General features: G+C 32.7%; 1 protein-coding gene across 1 annotated transcript; it reads left to right on the top strand.

The window, feature by feature from the left end:
* Nucleotides 1-6,651: 6,651 nt before the first annotated feature.
* LOC123528022 (polycystic kidney disease protein 1-like 2) lies at nucleotides 6,652-25,629 on the top strand. The gene is made up of 12 exons (XM_045307768.2): nucleotides 6,652-6,879; nucleotides 7,268-7,438; nucleotides 8,864-9,024; nucleotides 9,832-10,153; nucleotides 13,730-13,986; nucleotides 15,575-15,737; nucleotides 16,479-16,593; nucleotides 20,049-20,111; nucleotides 20,643-20,878; nucleotides 22,168-22,342; nucleotides 22,876-23,037; nucleotides 23,514-25,629. Exons 1-12 carry the CDS (start codon nucleotides 6,703-6,705, stop codon nucleotides 24,614-24,616), a joined length of 3,105 nt encoding a protein of 1,034 aa, XP_045163703.2. The 5' UTR covers nucleotides 6,652-6,702; the 3' UTR covers nucleotides 24,617-25,629.
* The last annotated feature ends 389 nt before the right edge of the window (nucleotides 25,630-26,018 follow it).

Below are 26,018 nucleotides of genomic sequence, written 5' to 3'. Positions count from 1 at the left end.
TGTATTACAAAAGTGGATCTATTGTGACATTTTGATACAAGCAAAACTGTATTATCTGCACTATTATTTACCTACTGGTACTTCGTTTTATTATTGGCTTGTTAAAAGTTAATTTTTTTACCATATGGAAGTTGACAGAATCATAGGAACCATGTCTTGAGGGGTAAATCAAACACAAATGAATAAATCCTTAATGATTTTGTTGTGCAAAAAAGTATGATATTGTGTCTTAAACAGTTTTCATTTTCCACTCAATTGTGTAATTGCAAGGGAAGTAAACTAATAGATCTCTACTTATAAGTACTAGCCCAAGGCAAGAGTTGTCATTCTTTGTGGATCACAATTTTAAATTAAAAATTAAAACTTCTGTTATTGATATTAACAAAAGTATCATAAACTTCACATTTGTGAAATCATTTTTGGTTATTTCAAGGACTTTGAAATTAATTTCTAGACTTTATTTAATGTAATTCTATCATTGAAAATTTTAGGGCCTATCTCTAAACAATGTATAAATTTACGTCCGATACCTTCCATTCACAGGTTATTTTTAGATTACACGCCACGTCTATATATGTCATATCGATAAATATGTTAATCCATGTACATTACTATTCGCAATATGGTTAACAATTTCGCTTTACTGTGTGTATTTAAATTGACGGCATTTTTTTATTATTAAAGATTTTTTAATTCTGTTTTTTGCCTTTTCTAACCGAAAGTCCAAATTTAATTTCCGCATTAATTTTAATTTATTTACTTTTTAGACATAATAGCTATTTACGACCGCGCGCTATGAAATTTTACCGGTACTTTTACTGAAAATCGGCCGTTTTTATGTAAGTTTGTTTAGTGTGATGTTTTTATCTTAATGAAAATGCCCTGACAATCAAGCTGTATCTATTTTTTAACGATGTGGAAAGTTTGAAGCAAATCTTTTGGATAATAAAAGCTCCACACGCATTTCCTGTGTACGGGACATCTCAATTTCGCGGTATAATTCTTAGCTAAAATTTACCTGTTTACCTGTTGCCTGCTTTCGGTTGCCTGTCGTCGTCTGCTTGATTACTGTACTTCCTCACTACTGGATTTTCCTATGGTGACTTCTTTCTTATACATATTACCCTGCTCTGTATGTTGTTTATGCCACCATAGGTCTATCTATCTACAAATGCTGGCCTAACTTTACTTTACATAATATTTACTGCCTGTGATTCCTACTGAATTTCTTAAAGTTATTTCTCATTAAAGTTTTATTACCTTTGTTTCTATTCTATGTAAAATTTAAAACTAATTTGATAAAAACAGATGACCATCCTTGCCGAAATGTAAAGTGGTTTACTTAGAAAGTACTTAAACAACGATTTCTTTATATATTTTATATAATATTCTATAAAAAAAAAATGCCTGTCATAATGTTTGTTGATAATACATATCACATTGTGCAACTGCTTCTTTACAAAAATAGAAAAGTTTCAAGTGACAAGTACGTGTATCATACAGTATTTGACTATACTTAAAATATTGATGACAATAAACAGTATGAAAAGTGACACTTCCTGCAATTTTTGTTTCTCCTACCTCGGTACTCCACAATGAAATGAGACAGTTTTTGTGAAATGCTATATATTACTTATATTTCTGTTTTATTTTGCGAATGAATATAAACATTCATCCTCTACAGGAAATCATTAAATTTCAACTTAAAACTACAAAATTGCGACGCCAAGCCATACGTGTAAATTTTGAAATTTATCCAAAAGGTAAGATAGGAATACATTTTAATTTGTTAAATTCTATAGATAAATTATTAAACTAATGGAATGATAACATATTAACATAAATTTTATTTATTTGTTCTTAAACCCTATTATTTGTCCATTTTAACAGAAAAAACTAATGCAATTATACATGTAACAACAGTAGAAAGTTTATATGTATTTAACCTATAAAATTTACCTGGATTTCGCGGTGATTGCCGGTGGTTCACCGCGATCCATCGCAATTCACCGCGACCCGCTGAGATTATTCCTCGTGACTCGCCGCGGACATTTAATGATACTTTTATTGCGGTGTATTATATAATCATCGCGATTTTTCGCTCTTGTCAACAGCCGTTCAATGTGAAAAAATCATCGCAATTTTCCACTCAAGGCAAATATCTATGCCGGTGGTAACGCGGAAAAAGCAAAATCCGCGAGCCAGGGACTGTATCTTGAAATTTACCTCTCCAAGAAGAGCAGTAACAACCGACGAACCATCTTCAATAAATATGTTGCAACTATTTACAGGCAAAGGAAGCTGCAAAAATGGCCATATCTTTAGCAAAGAATATCCAAGACAAGTTGAAAGTTTGCAGTACCTGTAGCAACGAGGCTAGTGATAAAACTAAGCAACTAGTGAAAAAGAATAATGCAAAAACAATACAGAATGGCGTCATACCGACGGAAACATCATCGTTTCGGCTTGATGGCTTGAAGAATGCTATTGGAAATGAGAGCACCGGAGAAGAGTCGGTGTCGGTTTCTGTGAGTATTCCATTTCAGATTTGTATTAGTCTTGAATTATTTCAGCATTCACTTTAAACTTCTGATTCTTTGCATACATTTTTCCTAATATGTTTCAAAATATTTAATGAAACATCTAGATTTAGTAAGTAGTAAAATCAGCATTCCGTCAAGCAATGGACTTTTTTGAAACTACCGGTACCAACTATTATTTGAGTTCACCGAGTGCTTATTACATGTGAGCATTTTCTAGAGATATTTTGAAGTTTGATTTTCCAATCAATATTTCACAAATAACACAGAGTTACTTAAGCATTATTATAATGTAATTTAACACACTTTGCTTAAGTGATGATGTGAATGTAACTACAGAAGCGTAGTACTGCCATTGTTCTTATAGATAATATACAATGCTATTAAGTTCAAAGGTAAATAATGTACATGAAGTCCGGGTATGTCAATGCTAATATGAAGGATTGAACGTAAATATATTGAAACGTATTCATTTATATGAGTTACGACCATTTTCTGTTCAATACTTGTAATGCTGATTCAATATTCATATTTCTGATACGTATTTTGTTTTATTTGATCCTTTATGTTTATCTGTCCTCTTTAAGGCATTTGAATTTAACGAGAATGTGTTCATGTATGATGAAGACGGAACTTCGAGTTACGTTACATCAACAATCTTACGAATTGACGCAAAAACGCCGGAAAAACGTGTTACTCCTGGTTTCCTGACCTTTGAACAGAATGTCCAAACGCCAGATGCTGAAATAATTAAGCCGGAAGTAGACAAAGAAGATGCGTCTGAATTTATGTACCATCAGTTTATTTACCAAAAGGCTACAGACTATGTTTGTATGATTGTATTACCTCTTAATGGAAACAATTTTACTGAGTATTTGGTTTATATAAAATTTGGTGGACCACCATCTATAATAGACTACAACCTGAAGTGGACCGTTTATCAGGATAAAAACTGGCAGATTTGTATACCACCAGATCAGATGAAAGGAAAATCTGGACTTATTCATCTTGCCGTTAGGTTGTCCGAAAACAGTATGTATTGTATTTCTGTTTTATAAAATATTGAACAAAAATGCTATTAAAATCACAAACGATTATAAATTTTATTTTTGAAATTGTTTTCTATATACTGCTCTTCAAATGTAAAATTACACAGTACATGTGGTAACGTTTGATCTTTAGCGAATGATAGCAATGATAGTATATTTCTTATTTTACTTTGAAACAGAATTTTTCTATTGCGATCATAAATCAGCATAATTTTGGAATAATTGTAGTTACTTTTAGTTTTTACAAATATAAACAAAAACACAGTATCTGTCAATTAATATCTTACATACGGGTGTCTTGTGAGAATGAGTTTATCTAATGAGCTCAATTTATTATGAAATCCCAGCGGACATTTTTATCATTTCTATTCAACCGGCTAAACAAGTCGAACGTGGACAATGTTTGATATACATGTACATCTTAGCAATTTTCCGCCGACACAAACAAATTTCGTCTTGCTTTACGTATGAGCATAATGTCAAGTCAGTGTGAACACCATCTTCTTCTCATGAAAATAGGTCAAGGTCAGAATGTTGTTCAACTAATGTATCTGTCACACTAAACGTATGTAATGGCTTTACTTCATTCCAATAGCATGTTCCATCTCATAATGGTGCATATGGATTAGTGTAGTTATAAACTTTTGCAAAGGTTTTATTTCACTCAAATCGCGTAAGCAATCTAACATTGCTACGTTTATGGATAACTGTAGTTATAGTTCTGTTCGTATCTTGTTATACACTGATATGTTTTGTATTTAGCCAAATCGCATTTTATCTAGTACAACTGCTATTTTCAACCAACATTATATACATTGCAGGGAAAGGTCCTTTATGCGTCTCTTATAGAAAATACTAATAGAAAAATCAGTTTGAAATGTACTTTCTCGTGTGTGATAATAGATAAAATGATTTTATGTCATGTGTTCTAATAAATGAATATTTGAAATATTCAAAATTTCACAAAGATTGTCCACGAATAGACAAAAACATGATTTATCAAATATCGTATGAAACTATTAATACCTTATATTACACAATTCCTTCTATAAATCACTAGTCCATTTACTACTGGGCCAGTCTAAATTTCAACACCTTATTTTGTCTGGCTAAAGGCAACCCTTAATAAAACAATTCATCAATTTAATTATCACGTCATTGAAAGAACAAACTTGTTGAATGACCCGTCGCTCAATAATATATGGTTATTCTATTGTCCTGTGGGCCATTCGGTAAGTGTATACTAGTATATATAACGCTAAAAGAAATATCTTAATGAGTCATTAAACCGTCTTAACGTGTCCTTAAACCATATAACAAAATCCAAGACTCTATCGAGCTTTGCATTGTTCCTGTTCGACACTGACACTTCATTATTTGAAATGTTTAACGTTACTAGCAGGAAGACCGTTTTAGTTATATTTTCTGGTCCTTTCGGATCATTGCGGTAATTAACAAAATTTAATGTAAATACAACTTCTTGCGTGTAATTGTTTATGCTTACAGGGAAAGATATTTACTATAACTTCACCCTCATTACGGTTGGATGCTTGACATGGGAGGAAGATGCTGCAACATGGCATTCTGATAAATGTACAGTGAGTACTTGAAAAAAAAAAATAAAACATCTGCTGGTATTGGTATTTGCACAGTTAGGCGATTTCTATTTATTATGTACTTGTTACATATTGTGGAAGCAGGATATATATATATATATATATATATATATATATATATATATATATATATATATATGTACATTTTTGCCATAAGTGTAAGAAAAACTAAAACAAATGTCGTGTTTTACAGGTGTTAAACGTTTGTAAAACACCTGCAATTTACTGTTACATAAGTGCAATTGAAACTTAAATAAGGCCGGACGTAACATTGAACTGTTAAACATTCAGACCGTAAAAATTAAGAGTAGTCGGTTTCAGGTGTAACAGCTCAGTGTTTTTCCTCAGTCAATTTAAGATGACACATCTAAATACAACAGTTACAAATTTCTCATTTAATACTTGTTCGTGACGTTGTTAGTTTAGTTTGAATAAAACAAATACCTTGTTGCAATCTTAAGCATATTGTTTAGCTATTCCTGCCCTTTCCAGTAAGTTACTATTTATTTCTAAAATATTTGCAGCCAGTCCGTCTAGTTAACAGGGAGAGCGCAGATCTATCGATCAGGGAACGTGAGCCCCATCCTCGAACGAGGCCTTTGTTCTGATTGAGATATTTTGTCTGAAATCATTCGTACTCCACCTCTTTTTCTAGTGGGAAAGTTTAAAATTACTTGGAAGAAGAGGATTTTACTAGTCCTGAAATAATGAACACTGGTTACATAACTGAAATAATCCTGAAAATTGGCATTAATCACAAACATTTAGAATTATTGTTGACTATATTTTGTATTGCATACCCTTCTTCCTTATAAATAGTTTCTCATCTTACCTTTTACTTTTTTTTAGATAAAAATAGACTTTGAGTTAGTTATTTACCGCTTTAAAGACAATTGGAGCTACGCTTTCGGTAGAAAACACCTATGTAAAAAGTGTCTTTGCCAGTATGATTAATTCAAATTAAGATTCGATCAACGCAAAACTAGTTTATTTCGTCTCCAGACGCACCAATCGATATATAAGGCTAGTCTTAATTTTTCGAGGTGTTGGTAAGTATATCTCGATAATTCATGCCTACTAAATTGAAACTCCGGTAAAGGGAAGAACTCTCTATGCAAAGAAAACGAAAACATAACTAAAATCTTCTTGATTATTTAGACTAATAATTATGCTATATAATCGAGGTAGGTACAAATTTAAAATAAAGCCGTTCTTTTTAAGCAAAACTTTACTTTCTTCTAGGTTTATATCTAGTTATTTTCTGTTGTTCAATTAGACAGTAAAATTTCAATTCTATATTTCATTTAATGTGAAACAGAATGACTTACACTATCACTTTAGTTTCTGCACCTGTTTTGTTGAGCAGTGTGTGTTTGTTTATATCTTATCAATTTCAGTTATCTCATAACAATATTTTTCTTATTTTTACGTATTATTTAGCTGGAATGGATTCCACAGAGTAACAAGATATCATGTTTCTGCCAAGACGTAACGGACATGGTCTTCGCTAACTCATTCTTCGTTGCTCCGAATTCAATAGATTTCTCAACAGTGTTCCTAAAGTTTTCTCCCCTTAGTCAAGCTGCGGTTATGGGAGCTTTAATCGGCATATTCTTGATTTACATCGTTGCTATCATTGTACTTATAAGATTGGACAGGCAAGATTCTCTAAAGGCAAGTAATAATTCTGTAAAATATCATATCATCTTTAATTTGTTTCTATTTTGATTGCGGAAAAAGCTAAGGAGATACCATCTAAGAGTTTTAAGGCAAGGGTAGGAAAATTCGTAGAACAATCAATATTACGCTTAAGTTTTTCTTTTGTTCCCTGTTGACATTCGTAATTTGTTTTTTGTTGATTTTGATATAAATCTGATTTGTGCAGGTACACCTATAGTATTGTTCCCTGTAATGATTTGTATCGTAGTCGATACTAAAGTTTCATTTAAGTGCTTATGAAGGATAACATTCACTAAATATGTTAGATATTAAAATGATTTTGATTACCCAACTTCGCTATATTCAACCTATGATGTTTTGTAAGTAAAAATATTTTGTCTAGTGGGGGATAACACCGCTCCGGGACAATTTAATCAGCGACCAAAACTACTACATCATCAAAGTATACACAGGAATGAGACGTGGGGCTGGAACAACGTCAAGAATTGCCTTTGTATTGACCGGACTAAATGTAGGCACTGGTCCAAGGGAACTATTTGATGGCATTAGAAAGGTATGTAAACGTCTGATTTTATACCTTTTTAATCTTAACAAGTCAATTCTTATAACATGTTACAAAACTAACCGAGTTGCTCTTTGATTAAATGATGTTTGTCTCCTAAGTTTGTGTAGATTTCCCTGTTTCTGTTATCTAGAAATTTAAGATTTTGTACTGTAAGGTGTTCAAGTTTGTTAATTTATTACTCCCAGCAGCATTTATCTCCACTAGACCACATTACCAGTGAAAAGAAATTCAACTATTCTTTCCTAACATTTTATTTTGTTTTCATTTTATCACCCATATAATATGTATGCATTAAATTAAATACGCACACAAATTTGTAGAAAACGTTGATATTGTTACAGAAGACCACTGCTTATTTCGTAGACATGTTTTAGTTTAAGATTACTAATGTATTTGGTCAAGCATCAAAGTATTTATCATGAAAATAAATACAAAAATTGTTTTTTTTTATACTTCTTGTCTTTTAAATTGACCCCATGTTTCGTGGACAAGATCGTAACGTCACAACGTTTATGTCTGTAAAATAAAGCAACACTGAGTTTGTTAGAAAATGACACGTCGTTATATTGCATAACATAGGAAAACATAAAAAGAAATTTAAGTGTTGATACTACGGACGCCAATATAAGGAAAACTCAATAGGTATGTTCCGTTCTGCTCAATAACTCTGTCATCATTAAAGGGATTTTAATATTTCTGAGGTCAAATGCCCTCCAAAATAAGACAACCTGTTTTGTACAACACCCACCTCCTGGTTTAAAGGTGAAGATCAAACTTGGAGGTCAAAGCTCAATAGTGTTCTCTTTCTTTCCGATCCATGCCTCATTTAGCCAAGGGATTTTAATATTACTTGACACAAATGTTCCCAAACATGAGATTACGTTTAAAGCAGATATCTGGGTCTCTTGCTCAAAGGTCAAGGCTACAATAGGTTAACATTTATCTTTTCCTGTCCGACCTGTAAAATATTTTAGATGATTCTTCTTGTTAATCCTTAGCTGTTTTTTCCCATGCGTAGATTTTTAAATAACTTTGTAAGTAGTTCAATTATCATATGGACCCAGATTATTAAATGTTTGTGTATTAATTACTTACCTTCAGTAAATCGAAATGTTTCATTACATATTTTTCTTACCTTTCCATCAGTTCGAATATGAAAAGTTATTGAATATAAAATTTTATGTATTTTATAAGTTATGTTATGCATAATCGACAACTGTAGATTTTTATATAAAATATGCACATTTTAAATAAAAAAATTGAATGTGTGTTATAACATATTGCAAATATAGCACAATATTGTATATGCGCCAATGACAGATATCAGACTGCAGTAAAGGTAATAAGCCAACTTCCAGTAGGGGACTTTGTATTGCATAGCAATACTTTAATCACTTCTTCTCATAATTATAGGAGTTCAGCACAGGCAGTGTTATGTCGTTCTTTATGGCCACCAAGAAACATCTAGGCGACATACAACATTTATATATCTGGCATGACAACAGCGGCGAGGATGATTATGGCTCTTGGTATCCAAATCAGGTTGAGGTGTTTGACATAGAAAAACGAACCACGTATGTATTTTTTTCTATTTATACTATTTAGCATTGAATGTTAAGCTGAAATTAAAATTATATAGAAACTGACATGTATTCAGCCAATTATATAAGTAAAATGTAAACTTCCCATAGCTGATCAAAATATTTAGAATTTCATTTTATATACATAAAAAACTGAAAGATTATACAATAATTACAATTATTTCTCACTAATTCATATACCTAAGTGGAATATTTGTCAAATACCTAGTGTATTTGGTACTGTTCACAATTATTCAACTACAGTTAGCCCAATCGGAAAAAAATTAAATAAAAAATCGCAGCTGCGCTAAAGATTGTCTGAAATAGACTTAATGATACAAATATATAAATATAAACCTAAAAGTTGAACAACAAAATTGCCTGTAATATATTAATACACAGGCATAACGATTCCGGTTTAATTCTTCTTTTTTAAAGGAAGAGCGATTTGTAAGCACGTTGAATGCACCTGTCAGTCAAATTCGTAACAAACCGGATGTTTTTATGTTTCCAGTAGGGTAAAATAATTTCTTCAAATAAGACTAAATAATATTAATGTTCACCTAACTACTAGTACCAGGCGAGAGTATATGGAATACATTTTTGTAGTAAATAGACGTTTGAAAATCTATCGTGTGTGTCTACACTGCAATTTGCACTTGGTCATAACGAATCACAAAATCGTATTTTATAGCTTTCCGTTTATTTGCTATTCCCTACATGGAACATTACTTAGCTGTTAGTCCGTCTGTTTGTACGTCATCACTGTAGTATTTGGTAGAATATGTGATTCGTTTTTAGATATACATTTGTAATTGAACGCTGGTTATCACTGGAAACAAGCCTAGACGCACATATAACAGCAGTTCCATCTGGACTTCCGGTGCAGTTTGAGTCACGGTTCTTCTACCAGACTAGAGATCGCCTTTCTGAGAGTCATATGTGGATGTCAATTTTGTATCGGCCACAGATCAGTTCGTTTACGAGAGTACAGAGAGCTTCCTGCGCACTTGTGTATATATTTCTGACTATGATTGCCAACGCAATGTACTTTAACCCAGAACCAGAGTACGAGGCCCCGCCACTCATCGAAGTTGGACCAATACGTTTTACAGCTAAACAGGTAAATAATTATATAGTTCATGATTTTGTAATTCTGTTTTCTATGTAAAATACTAGATAGTTGCAGTACATATGAACTATATTGCGTTTTATGTCAGTTTTACAATGGTATTGCTTGATGCATTAACCGTTTAAACTGAATTGTTTAATTTTTATTTTGTTGGATTTAACGTCTCACCGACACAATTTAGGTCATATGGCCACTTTCTAGCTTTCATGGTCAGAGGAAGACCCAAGGTGCCCTTCCGTGCATTATTGCAACACGAGCGGTCATCTTGGTAGAATCACTGACCTTCCGTATGCCAGTTGGATGACTTCGTCACATAAAGAATTCAAAGCAACGAGTGAGGCTCGAAGCAACATTGATGAGGGGCAATGATTTGAAGTCAGCGACCTTAACCACTCGGTCAGGGATGCCCCTTTAAGTTGAATTTAAAGAATAGAATTCAAACCAATAAAAAGGAAAAGAATTAAGTTAAACATTCTTTTCTTTCAGGGATATAGCTTTTGCATCGTGTGTCAGGAACCATATCTAAAATGTATCTAATATTTAAATAAAACATGACAGAAATATAAAATATATAAATAGCTTTCATATAGGGCCATATATATATATATATATATATATATATATATATATATATATATATATATATATATATATATATATATATGTGCCATCCAGTTGCATGAGGAAGAAAAGGCAATTTGCCCTTTGTTCTCTGTGTACAGGGCATATATAGCGTTTTTTCCCATTTGCTGTCTTTTCGTTTAGTATCCCAGGTCTGGAGGAATCCAATTAAACATGATAGAAATGGTAACTGCTATAAGGAATGAGGTCTTGTGAGATTCTATCAGATACTATTTTATAAAAACAAGACGTATGGCTCTTTGTGCTTATCTGTTATATAATATTTTTAATTTCCCGCACGGAGTCCTGGCTCAGACATAGTGGAAAGCCTTTCAATAGAATATAATAGTGTTTATTTCTTTCTTCATGCTGTCACTGATATTTTCTCAGGAAACTAATTTATCTGTAGGCTCATCTCTTTACTACTTAAAGTCAGTGATAAGAGATACTGTATTTGTTTTCAAGAAAATGCTATTAAAGAGGATAAAGAGGATTTTATAGCAGAGATATTTATTTTGATGGAGTCCAAGGAGCAGAGTGTCTTCTTTCCCTCCGGAGACAGTTCTAATATATGGCTTGAGTCGTTATAATAAAATATAATAGGTAAGGATAGATTTCTCGGAAGCATAGAACACAAAAAACACAGCCCCAGAGCCCACAACAAAAAGAAGCTGTAATGGAAAAATATTTAAGACGGGTTGCTTCAAACATCCAACAAGTACATATTAAATTATGCTAAATATTGATATAGGGGAAGGGAGCGGCAAGGGGCGAAATGGGGTCGGGGTGGGTGGGGGAAGGTATCCGAAGGGAAAAGTTGAACAAGGACGACTATACAAGAGAATGTCATGCTCTTAGACACTCGTGTACTAAAGATAAACACACAACTAAATAACAAAAAAAACGAACAAGCAACACATAAGAAAACAGTAGGGTAACGTTATAGACTCACAAGCGTTCAAACGCATCCATACACGTAGGAAAACGAATCAAGTACCGTCTTGGGATTCGGCTGCCAGAACAAATGGGAGCCACGAAAACTTAGTATAAGTAAAGGGGAAGGAGATGCAAAAAGTAGCGTAAATGCAAGTGAAAAGAGAGGGATATAGGGGGAGTGGGGTGGAGGGAAAACGCTTAAAACAAACAGGAAAACATATGCAAAAGACAATACAAGACAGACAAAACAACCAGTTGAAAATAGGGGCACCGCCTTGGAACGGTCAGTAACCTAAATAAAGGAAATTGGGGGCTTAAACGCGTTTAGGTCATGCCAACCTCGCACTTACCCTATAATCAACAAGATAAACAACACAATGTTAATAAAATCCCCGCTGAGAAGGAAACTTAGCAGTGAAAGATGTTACTGTTATATACGTCCCAACAAGTTGTAGAAAAAAATCGTGTGAAACACATGATTTATGACCTTAGTATAAAGTTAAAGGCCTGGGAACAACTACAAAAAAGTACATATTTTAGCTTTCGTGGACACTGAAGTATGTATTATGATCGCTTTGGTCAAAATAAGAGTCACTCTTTCTCAAAATAGTCTTGCGAATTTTAGCCATAACGATTCAAGGAACATAGGACTTTTGACGGAAATTGCTAACAATATGTGGCGTGATCCAAACCCGGGTTGTTCGGGTGCTAGTCTAACCACTGAGACAAAGAGTTGATTCCCAGACGCAGTTGGCAGAAATTTGCTTTAAACGTACAGGTTATACTTAAGCAACCGTAATACTATCAGTCTTCAAAGGATGACATGTTTGACAGGTTTCGACTTTTAGCTGTAAAGGAAATTAATGAACACAGCATTTTTGACAAAAAACTTAACTGCTGATCGATCTGGCAACTCAGTTTCTTCGCTTTCTGATTGGTTTAAACGCTAACATCTAAGCGGCGTACATCTGAAGAATAAGTTATTTCCATCAAACTTCGTGTTTCGAATGCTTGCATGGGACCAATAATTAAATTTCAAATTTGGGTTGGTTTAGTCAAAGTCTGTATATCATTACTCAATATAGGAAGATGGGTTTCACGTAATAACTCAAAAAGGAATGAAGAAAGTGACCAAAACTATGACATACAGATAGACGTTTTAGGTTGCATTTTAGGTAGCATAGGTTATTGTTATGAATATATGTCAAAATGTGTCAAACGTGGTGTAATAGATATCTTTCAAGGAAAATGAAATTCGGTTTCATTTTGACTTCTATGTATTACTTAAATTGAAAAACAAAACATGCAACTTCAGTTGAGAATAAGACTCAAGTACAGTAACTGTTGAACTTTGTTTAAATTATATCAATGTCACTGTCATTGTTAAACACTTTCTTGAAAATAAAAAAGAATCAGTTTGAAAAAGGATAATGCCCGTAATTATATATTAGCTGATCAAGTTAAACACATCGAGTATGAAATTGCTCGGTAGGACAAGCCAGACATTCATTTTGAATGGATAATTATGTACATGATGTAGGAAGGAAATGATTTATGTGCTATATTCCGTTGTTCATGGGATGTAAATTTACTAAATGAGCTTGTTATCATATGAAACTGTCAATTATCGTGATTTTCCTTAAGGTGTAATGGAAACATAAAACCTTATTTAATTTTATTCAGTGATTATTAGTTTCATTTTTACACTTTTGACATTATCATTCAAAACATTTTCGTTCTGCTAGCCTTGTGTGAATGAACATAATATTTAGCACAATAACTTATCTGCCTCTGTATATTATGTTCAGATTATATCCAGTCAAAACTCTACCTGCTTATAAAACCATATTAATAGAGAACTTGTTTGAAAGTAGTGAAATCAGCGTAACAACAATATTTGAAACGCTCTATTGACTGGTTTCAAAATATGTATATGCGGTCTATATCCGTATTGTGCAATACATTTAATATTAAATTTATTGTTTTAGCAATATTTTTATCATTTTACAGATATTTATCTCTCTTATTTGTGCGTTGATGACAACTCCAGTGATAATGTTTCTGATCTTCCTCTTCAAACGCACCAAATGTAAACAATCAACTGCAAACACATCTTGTTGTTGCACCGGAAGTAAATGTATTTGCCAGTGTGGCGCTCTCTGTCGGAGAAAAAATGATCCGAGGAAGCAGTATGAGGAAATGCTTAAATCAAGAATGCTCTCTTCTACTGTGCCAGACTTTCACGGGGGCTTGTATCTACCATGGTGGTGAGACAATTTCTATTTTCGCTCAGTGGATATTGCAAATATGTCAAAGTTTGTAAAGGGAGAAGAATTTCAAATGTCAGAGGAACAAGTCAATAATATTATCAGATTTATGGCATTTCATGATTATGTTCAAATATAATCTTAACGAGGCGTACTTGTTTCAGCTAAATCAGGACAAAATGCGAGTTAATTTTGTTAATTTTTAACTTTGTAGCTTCATACGACAAGAAAGAATGAAAACTATCGTTACTATCAAGATCAAAGAAAAATGTGCGTCAGCTATTCCATCCGTTTGTCCCTTTACTTGCAATGTTAACGTACGATCATATATATTAATTCTAGAAGCGTATATTACGTCAAAACGCTAAACATAATGACACGTTTGACTTCCTCATTAATCAGCGACTAAATTTTTACAAAGTTGAAAGTCAAAAATATACCAAATAGTTTCAAAATGTAAATTTAAATCTTAAACAGTTTGCAAGTAGTAAATATTTAAACATTTCTATGAAATGTTCCTGGGATGGGGTTCTTGCCAAAAAAAATTACAAATAGCTTTCAAAATGACATGATATACATAAATGTTATGTTTTACCCGCTACCAAGTATTTCATTTCTACAGCAGTCAGATGTCAGAAAAAGAATTTATTGAAAGAAATGAAACGGATAGTTTCAAATTTTCAAGATTTCAGTTTAGCATATATTGACCAAACTTACCATGTCTTTGGTAATTGGAGGAGATTTTTCAAGAGTTCATAGAATTTCTCTAAAGGTACATGTTTTCCTTTGCGTCACATTAGGATGTTACTTCATAGCCATTAGATTTGTTTGACCTAGTTTGTATATTAAAGATTGCACATTCAATAGGCTATACATTAATTAACAATTAAACAACACATACTTATTAAATACATATTATCTAGTCCGCACGTTTGATAAACCGAAAACAATGACCTAACAATGGCGTAACGTCATTTATCAAAATGAGATCAAATAAAACCTGGACATGGCTTACAGAATTGAACAGCATTTATGAAATAAATGACAATCGATGAATAAATCTGTTATCGTTTTAAAAATAAAATATAAATTGAAAACATTTCAGTCATGAAATAAGTCCAAATGAGATCTTGAAAAAAAGCTTGAAATCTGCAGCTCTCTACTGTTTAAAATGATGTCAAATCTAAAACAAACAATGAAGTATTGTTCACCAATGTTTACTTTGCAATTGTGAGGTACATTGTATAAAAATGCTATTCGCAAAAATATTATCAAAATGGTATTTTTCCTGCAGAAGTCTACAACGAAACTGATGTGAGGTTCAAATTATTCAAATCAGTCACGCAAAATATCAAGCACACTACCTTTTGGGATTTTGGCCGAATGTATAGTTAAAAGTTCTGATGAAATCCGGGTTTAAAAAAATTAAACGTTGTACAAAATAGTTTGTTCGAACGTGCATAACTACGTAAAAATGTACTTATAAGATACGTATGAAGAGCAGTCGGCGGTTATCTAGATGTTTATTGTTTTTACAGACGTTTACATCCTTGCCTTGACATTGAATTTACTGTTCTGATATTTACAGGTTTATTTTTGTCGCATGGTTCTTGGTCGTTGCGGGTACAGTAGTGCCAGCTTTCTTCATTTTACTGTATAGTATGGAATGGGGTAAACAAAAATCTGAAGAGTGGTTGACCACATTCTTCATGTCTCTGTTAGAGTCGATGCTATTTGTTGATCCCATAATGGTAAGTTGAGATAAGGAAAGATGAGTAAAGAGTAATTTATTAAAAAGTAACAGTCTCAGAATTATATAGTTGATCGTAAAAAGGCATATGGTATAGTTAAAAGAATGATTTATACGTTAAATCGGGAAATTGTCAATCTTTTATGTAAAACATGATAAGATTTACAAATGTATAATAGAACCATAACGACGAAGTGGTTAGATCCCATTTTACATTTGGAGTGTTTAAATACATACACGGAAGCACTATATGGTGCAAAATACAGTACGCCGATGTCACCTTGGCATGACCGTGCTTGAATATTTTAAAACAAGATTAACCGAGTAAAATCACGTCAGCTGGTTTATTCTAGGCGCTAAATGATTGGTGCAGAATGTGTGTGAATTGGTTGTATTACCATCTGATAAAATGACTCAATGGTTTAATACAGCAGTGATTTTTATTGGTGCCAGCATGTTGACAAATGATATGTCAACATTACGTCAGTCATTTCGTGTTTTAGTTATAAAAAACATGGCTTTTACATAATTCTGAAAAAAGTAAGAATTAAAATGCATTTTAATCCTAACGTTATTGTGTTAATAATGTCTTCAATGACAAAGTCTCAAACAGTATATTTCTAATAAACGTTTCAGCTTGACATGGCTCATTTTCAAACCACGCATAGGCTACACAACAAACAGAACAAATAATTTTCATTTAGTTGACGTTTGCATAGCGCATACATGCTTCACATTTCAGGTGATCTGCATAGCTTTTGTATTAGCTCTGCTGATACGTACAAATAAAGCCGACACCAATATGGATACAGCCATTGTCGTCCGTCGTTATAGAGCTATGATAGGTGATGGAGAAGGTACGGAACAATGGTTCAATTTTATTGATACTCAATCACACTTTCTTCTAAATTAAATTGTTTAAAAAATTGTCATTTATGCTTAGACAGAGTTAACGCAATTTCATAAGTTATTTAGTACGTACGTTTTATAAATACTTGGCGTGTAACGTTTACTTGCATACAGTTGTTTGCACTACACATTGTGTTAGAAAGAAAACAATCTATACTCGTACAAACAGCGTTTGAATAACATTGCATGATCTTGAGTTAATCGCAACAACGTAAACAACACAATGGACGAAATTTTGTAATGATATATTAACTTAAAGCACATTTTAGGTTAAAATAAACCGGACGGAGAATCTAAACTTGAGGTATGACCCATCTAATGGTGAATATTTCAAAATAATGTAACAGAAATATACAGTATCAATAAGAGACTTTTATGCAAAATCTAAACAATTTTTACTTTTGGTCAACTTTCTGTTCTGTATATTAATTTTACATAATTCACGATTTTTTATCAAGCTCAAGTAGAGACAATCTCATTGTGATGGCCACTGTCCAAAACGTTTGCAGAAAATTCATTCTGTCATTATTTTTGATAAAAGAAGCTTCAAACGTTTGTTAAACAATAAGCACAAAATAAAATTGTGAATATAATTTTTTCTAGGGTTCCTCAAGAAAAAAGGATTCAATGAGACATAGTTCTAATTCCTATATTATAAATTTAAGGTAGAGTGCTGTGGGACTGTTTTAAATTTTGCTGACTTCATAAAAATACCTTGAGGAAGAAGTAAAACCAACCTACATTTCTTCCACAGTATGTAACCTTAAGAGTAAATGAAATAACATTTTATGTCAGGGTACGTGTAAAAATTTAGATATGCGTTGAGAGGGATATAGTTGCCGACTTAAGTATTTGCAATAATGGTTATATCCATTTAAAATCACAAAATAATGTTTTAATCTTTCTGATATTGTCGTTTAAAATATCTATAAATTGGTAACGTTTAAAATCATTTGTAACAAGTTCTTTAATATGAACTTAGGTGCTACCTAGAAGGCAGAGATTCCTTGAAAAATCACCAGTGTCCCTTGAAAATTAAAGGAGAGTTGCTTGAATTATCTCAATTATGGATCCGTTTAAGAAAGTTTATTAAAATTTTAAGAATTGATGATAATTCATGATTTCTGAATGAATGTCTTAGAATGTATTAGGATTAAATCTTGACATGCGAAAACTCTACAAATATGCTATAAACGAATTAAAGAAAGTTACGGTTCTTTTTAGAAGGTAGAATTTGTCCAATTTTAAGGCAAGAATACTGCTATGATAGACATCTGGTATAGGGAGAACGAAAATCATTTACATGTACAAAGCTTGTTTAAAACCGAAAAGACTAACCATCTTTAAATGTTAGTGATGAGAATTTTACCCAGGGAAATTTTGCCGAAATTCTTGAAAACTCCTGTTTTATTTACTGAACTGCTAAATTAATAGTCTATGACATTTTTATTGTTAATCTTTTAGCACTACTGGTATAGAATAGGAATGGTAGTAGGAGCATTTTTGATGATTATTGATAATTTATAGCCAATATTTTTTTTCCTAGTAATAAACTCTGGTCAGTGATTTTTAAGCTTGTGGATAAAATATATATGAACGGGGAGAAGAGCACGTTGTGCTTTTCACAGTTCAATGCCTGTTTATTTTGATCCAAAAACCTTTTTGAAAATAAGTTTTATCTACAGACAGTACCTTGGAACCTGACATCAATAACTAAACACTTGTTAAATTTCACATGAATGACTTTATTTTTTTACAATGCTTTCAAAACTTATAATAAATAAATAAATAAATAAAAAACTGAAATAAAAATGAAATTAAAAAAAATGCTTTTGGTGAGGATTGAACTCCCGACCTTTGGTTTTCGAAGCGAACTCGCTATCCACAACACCAGTGTGGAAGTATGACGTCATCAACGCAAATATAAGTATATATGATAAATTTCAGCTATGGCAGCGTGAAGAAAATCGTTTCGCATTGAAAATATTGTATTTTATCTTTTTTTCTTCGTATAAAATGTATTGAGCACTGAATTCTTATTATCAGATGCCCATTTACATTTTTATTCAACGTTCAAAGCAGTAAAAGCGAAACGCTTTTGTCAACCGTAAACAGCAAGCATCTACTGACGTCTTACTGATTAATTACTATGAGCATTGTATACAGGAATAAACCCGAACAACACCGATTCCAAAAAAGTACCACGAATTTTCAACTCGATAGTAATTCTATACACAGTTTTATTCATTTTCTTTTTCACACGTCTAACCGTAATTCGACGCTGTCGGCGCCGCGAGCGCCGGTAGCGCTGCTTTAAATCGCTTGTTAAAATATTTTTGGTTTGATAAAAACTTATATTGCCATGTTAATTAATGGGTATACGAATTATGTGCTGAATGATTGTTTTGTATTTTATCGTGTAGATCAGCATGGTTTTGCTTTTATTTTTGTCTTTTTGTTTAGATGCGGGGTATGTGTTTTTTTGAATTGGTTAGCATGTTTATATGTCATAAAATGTTTGTAAAAAGTTCACACGAGGGGCGTTCAATATGTAATGTTACCCCGTATGTAGTTCCGTAACCGCTGGTTATTTTTTTCGATATTCAAACTCTATAACTTTTCTACGAGGTACAGCAATTTGTGATGAGTATGAGTTTGTTTTAAATATCTTATTGCGTTTTTCATTTTACAACACAACTAAAACATTTAAACTCGTGGTTGATTTCATCTAGAATGGGTCTTTAGAGCGATTAGTAAAAGATTTAAGAACTAGTTTCGCAATTGAGAATAAAGGTATTAGTATTAACTAAAATACAAGAGTTCTTTAAACATAATTATCACGCCTGACATAATTGCAGAGGCTTATTGTACTGAACTTACCATTTCTCGAGTAAAAATATACAAACTCAATTTAAGACTATTATAAACTTTTTATATTTCAGTTTTCAAATGTTTATGTGACGATCGTGCTTGGTTTCATCTGTTTAAGCTGAAAATTTAGCTATAGTTCAAATTGTTGAATAGTAGAATCAAGGAATTGCATATTACAATCTCAATATTTCGGACAAAAAAATTGCCCAGTATATCCGAGTACACCTCACTCAAATGATTATATTTTTACTTTTAATTTCGATTTTTAACATTTATACAGCATTGTGTTTCCAATAAATTTCCCTAAAATGTGCCGAAAACCGCATCATAAAATATCCAGCGGTTACAGAACTACATACGGAATGACATTACACATTGAACGCCCCATCGTAGCAAGCGATGTATATGGTGGTATGGAAAATATCAGAAAAAGATCGATAATGGGCTACAAATATGTAAAGGCAGGCCGACTTTTAAATATCATTGTATATATTTTATGTTTTATATACACTATAGCTTCTGTTTATTACAGATGGGTTATCATCAACTATAAAAGTTTTGAAATCAATTAAAGCGGATCATGACTCGTACATGAGTGAGTATACATTAGAACTAAATGTGATGAATTTGTGGGCTGTTTAACGTGTGTCAATCAAAATTTAAACAAAAGCGAAAGTTACCGAACCTTGAGATATAACTATTCTTACAGTTTAGTTGTCCACATTTTACATTTTGCAGTGGTAAAATCATTATCAATTAACGGAAGTTGTTTTAGGTTGTTCTGCATATTTGATAACCCGGACGTTATGACGAAAAACATTTTTCTGGATAATGTAAAATAAACTTTGGACTCAGCATGAAGAAAGCAAAATCATCACATGAATTTACGGTATTTCTTGAAACAAAATACATAAATGGAAATGGGAACAAGGTGTAATTTTCCTTACAATTGCCTTTTACGAGACTTAGATAAAATATATGAGGATATTTAGAAACTCTTTGTTACTTGTTTGTAACAAGTTCTCCTTTTCCGTTTTCATGAACTGTAACAAAGGTTTCTTCGCCGATTTATTGTGTTATGGTTAAGCCAATGCTTGGTAACTTCTCTAAATTGTATCTATTTCAGCAACACCACGCGCGGTTAACCCGCCACTACAAGGATCTGACTTGACGCAAGCAGCGAACAAACATCGGCAGCACGTGCAGCTTATAACAACTATTAAGGACACTCTTTTCAACTTGTTTTTCATGCTGGTTATTTTAACAATATGCTTCTCAAACAGAGACAGTAGATCGTACCTGCATTACTCAGAGACAGTAAACACCATTGCTGAGCCTTTGAAAATGCCCCACTTCCACTCTGTAAGATAGTTTTTATCATTGTGCTTAAGAGTTTGTGTTTTTGTTTGCATTGAATGTTTAGTCACACTTAAAATTCACAACTGTTCAGATTAAATGGTTGAGAAAGATATAATATAATACTTTCAAACCAATGTTATACGTTAAAAGCATACGTTTTTCAGTATGTATTGCAAAATCCTAAATAATGTAGATAGTTGAACTGAACTTTCTCAATGTTCCTTTACCATCTGTATCCATTAGTGAAACTGGATGTGATTATTGATCACACTTACTACTTTTAAACTATGATCTATAGTATTTAGTTTGTAAGAGCGCTTTTACATTTATTTAGTTTTTCCTTATTATATCAGATCAAATCAACAAATTCAAAATAACTGTGATATACGAGGGTTTAATATGTCCCCACATTTATGTGTTGGTAGATGTCATATAGCATTATTGCTGTTCGAAAGTCCAACTACTGATCTGTACTTACGTCCCGAAACTTTTGTGTGTCCAACTCCTCTCAGACTATCAATCTGATTTGGTTCAAACTTTCACGGATGGTCAAGCTTGATGTGCAGACGACAATAAAGGAAGGAACTTTTGCTGTAGCTATTTTACTGCAGTTACCCTTTGATAGTTTGCTCTTTAGAATACGGAGACAAATCTTGCCCGACAAAGTATGCTTGAAAGTTTCACATATGAAGGACCTTGGTGTGCAAATGGTCTTAAGTAATAATTTATTTCTGTGACTTTTCCTTAATTTCACAAAATAGGCCATAGTGAAAAAAAAATCAGTGTGTTCAACTTCTACAAATTTTGTAGGAATGGATCTAAACTTGCTCAGATGCACAACCTTATCTGTAAATAACTCATAGTATAGGTTGTGACCATTATGACCAGTGTTATGGCTAATATTGTAATTTCACTACATAGTGCAGAAATGCAGTGTGTTCAACTCATCATGCTCTTTTAAGGACTTGGTTCAAATGCAAGGTGAAAAAGCTTGATATGAAATTGCACAGTATTTTAGGGCATCCATGACTTAATGATACAATACAATCCTAGTAGTTCGAATTACGATATTAATAAGTAAGTTAAACGGATATGAATATCTTTTCAAAACATACAACACAGCAAAACCAAGTACAATCAGACGCAGAATAAAAAACAACAACTGTTTTTGAATATAGCTCTGAATACATGTCTTTATCCGAAAGGCATACTTTTCATAACAGAGGTATTGCAAACGAAACTGATATATTACAACTTTTTTTATTATAGTAACTTTGATATTATATCATCAGATAACCACACCTGGGGACCTATTTGTGTGGCTTAATACTTCGGTGATTCCAAGTCTCTTCCCAGAATTTGACATGAATGGTGCGCCTCTTCATTGGACAGTAAAACAATTTACAACAGGATATGTAAATCTCCGTTTAGGACCACCTCGACTACGACAGTTAAGGACTAAAAATGGTAAGAAAAACTAATTGTACAGTTGCATGCAATGCGTAGTTTGTATCGAAGATTTTGTAAAGCAGTGCAGTGTTGTCCTCTTTTGCAATAAGAATTTTTTATTTCCATCTTATCTATTTTGAATAAATACGTAACAGGTGCATCTCAAAATCAAATCTTAGTTTGTTTGCTCATATTCACTTTGAACACTTGACAAGTACTATCCTGAATATTTCTAATTCGGTGTTTTATGGGAGCCCATATACTAACAATGCTAATTATTTACCCTCATTGCTTCGCTAGACTTTTATACCAAATCACATTTTTGTTTTTCAATCAAAAGGGAAGAATTTTGATACATACCTATACGAAAATGCAATGACATTTTGTACAGTAACATTTGCAAGATTCAACTTGAATTCTAAAAGATTAGTATTGTCAAAATTTAAAGAGAAACTAATTACATATTTTTATTCAGATAATGTATCATTCTCCCAGAAGGAAGGAATTTTGACACATATATTAGAATAACAAAATTGATATGTTTTCTTTAGGGACCTGCGACATACCATATATTGGCAAGGTTTCATGCTACGGGGAATATACAATTTTAGACGAAGAAGAAGAAAATTACTGTATAGGCTGGCAAGCGACACCTTGTTCTAAGATAGATTATGTTTTCAATGTATCAGTAGATGCGTGGACATTCAAATCAGGTATTTTAAGAGTTAAGTTTTGAACCAAACTTTTGCTATACGAAAAAATAACTGATTGTTTTTATATCACACGACTGCATTTTTTATATCACACGACTGCTTTCTTTCCGTTCTTAATAATTTATTTCGCAACCGCTGCTTATCTTTGCCAAAAAGAAGATCGGAACACAATCTGATGTATTTTCTTTATCGCATCACTTCGATGTTTAAAGTTTGTTACAACCTACTTTAAGGTTCGATTTTTTATTTAAACAATTGGAAGTCAAATCAGTTTTTAAAAACCAACAGTCTTCTTCAGTACTACATATATATATACTTTAACTTTTGATTGTAAACTGTAAAGTGTTTTTTCAAAGTAAAATGATTATTTTCTAAAACATTAACAGTTACTGAAATAAATACGTGTAATTTACAGTTTTTATTACTCTTGAGTCAATAAATTTTGTTGTTATTTGTACCTGGTTTCTCTTTTGTAGCTTTTGAAGTTTGGGGGCTTCCTATCCCAGGACTATATACGACATACGGTGGTGGAGGCTACATCGCTACTTTAGACGTAGGCCGTAACAATTCAGTGGACATACTGAATGAACTGTTCAAAAACTTATGGATGGACCGCCAGACACGAGCGGTGATGTTTGAATTCACATTGTATAATGGAGCAACTAATATGTTTATATACCACGTTTTCCTGGTCGAGTTTCCACAAACAGGCGGAGCATTCACGTCATTTTCAATATATCCAATCCGTGTTTATACTCATCAGGGAGCATCCGGAACGCTCACGCTAATATGCGAAATAGTATTTGTCATATATTTGATAGTACTTCTGATTAAAATTTGTATCAGAATTTATCAACAACGGTGTGGCTACTTTAAACAGTTTTGGCAAGTCTACGAGATTGTTATGCTTATTGCTGGTGTTTCGTCGATTGTGATATATGCTTTCCGTTTATTGCTGACTGTTGTTACTATAAATAAGTTCAAGACGGATCGCAGACAGTTTGTGGATTTCAGTCATATTGTGCTATGGGATCAAATTCTTCTTTCTTTACTAGCAATTTTAGTATTTATGGCAACACTTCGGATATTGGAGGTGTTTGCAACAACAAAGAAAGTTGGTGCAGTAGTGAAAGTTTTTCAAGACTGTGGAAAAGATTTGTTCTGGTACGGAATGACCTTCTTGTATATTTTCACAGGATTTTGCATCTTAGGCACGCTTTTGTTTGGTTCGGCCCTTGAATCTTACAATAACATGTACCAGTGTATGGGCACACTGTTTATAGCTATGATCGGGAAAAGCAAGTTTACAGAAATAAATGAAACGCAGCCAGTTTTGGCAAAGGTGTTTTTTATATTCTATATTTTTACAGTTGTTTTCTTCATTTTAACTATTTTTCTATCAATACTTGGGGCCAGTATTGATAGTGTTGTGCACAGTACTCGCGAGGACACAAGAGAGGATATTGTTGAAATTATGATGAAAAAGATAAAATCTATATTTGTGAAGCCTACAGAAATAAAGAAGAACACCAATATGGACGCAAAACGAGTACATAAATTAAAATGCAATGCTATATAATTTGACAAAAGACACATAGGCAAATTCGATAAAGGAAACAGATTTTCTTTCAATTGTCAAAATATCAAGTTGAAACTTAAATAAGCTGACATGGACTCATGTGCAAGACTGTTCCTATCTGTGTCAAGATACCTAGCAATATATAACACCGAGAAAAAAAACCCGGAGAAATCTATGTTCCCACCCATCAACGTAGGCATAGACATTGTCAACGCCTTAGAAAAAGAAGGGCGTAAGTGTTAATTACGCCCTATTATGAATTATACACTGTTTGAAACTACACTACATACCAAGGGGTATACTCATATTTAAATACAAGTTTGGTATTAACTGCTGTGTTGACCAGATTGACCAGTAATAAAAGGCACAATTAAAATGTTTTTCAGAATCATAGTAATAAAAGGGTGTTTATGCACTGAAATGTTGTTACAGAAGGACACACTTACGCTCTATGGAAGGAGTATCTGACATAGACAGTGTTGTTTCTTTCATTTTTTTTTCGTTTTGCCAAAAACTATGATTTTCTACTTTCGTCCTTCTAATTCTGAGGCGTCGGTGTATGTGCTACACATATACAAGAATAGCTAACAGTGTGGTGGTTGATATACTCATCCTACCTTTACATAAATACACATTGTTTGTTTGTGTTAGGTTTAACGCCGTTTTTCATAATACACATTGTATACACACCGTTCTACATCTGAACGTTAGCCGATGAATTTTGCGGAGAATTGTGTACATGTTTTTTTTTTTTTGTTGTTTTTTTTTGTTGTTGTTGTTGTTTCTCCCAAAACTTTTGTATTGTAAAGTTTTAGTTCACCGAAAAATCTTCAGTGATTCATTCAAACTAGTATGACAGTAACTTACTGATTCAAATATTTGCCAAGGAACAATAAACAAATGTTATCATTTCATTATTGTAATCATGCATATTTTCATACAAAATCACAAGAATTAAACATTTGTGTAACGAAACATATGATTCAAATAAACGAACAAAAATTTATGTGAAAAAAAAACCTTTATCGCAAATATCTCTCTCGGTTATCAGATTTTGCCGAATAGAGTTATGAAAACTCAAAGCCAACCGAAGATCGAAAGGTCACACCCATCTATATCCTGCACCCATTTAGTTTTTGTGCGCCACGGTCTTAAAGGCACAGTATTACGCATATTTGTTTATGATCGAAATAACCGTAAAAATCATATGTCTATGGTTGCTATAATCATAGACGCTCATGAATGTAACTGTGATATAATCATGTTTATGGTAGCAATAACCATAAATAAGAGGATATACGTGTTTACCTTCTAACATAGCTGATCGAGCGAACCTTGACCTTTGCTACCATTGAATTTGAAAATGCTAGATGGAATTTCCTTCCCATTCCGGTTGCTTCAC

The sequence above is a fragment of the Mercenaria mercenaria genome, chromosome 14 (genome assembly GCF_021730395.1).
Source record: "Mercenaria mercenaria strain notata chromosome 14, MADL_Memer_1, whole genome shotgun sequence".
Classification (NCBI taxonomy): domain Eukaryota; kingdom Metazoa; phylum Mollusca; class Bivalvia; order Venerida; family Veneridae; genus Mercenaria; species Mercenaria mercenaria.
The sequence above is the reverse complement of the archived record's forward strand: the minus strand, read 5'-3'. Positions and strand labels throughout refer to the sequence as shown.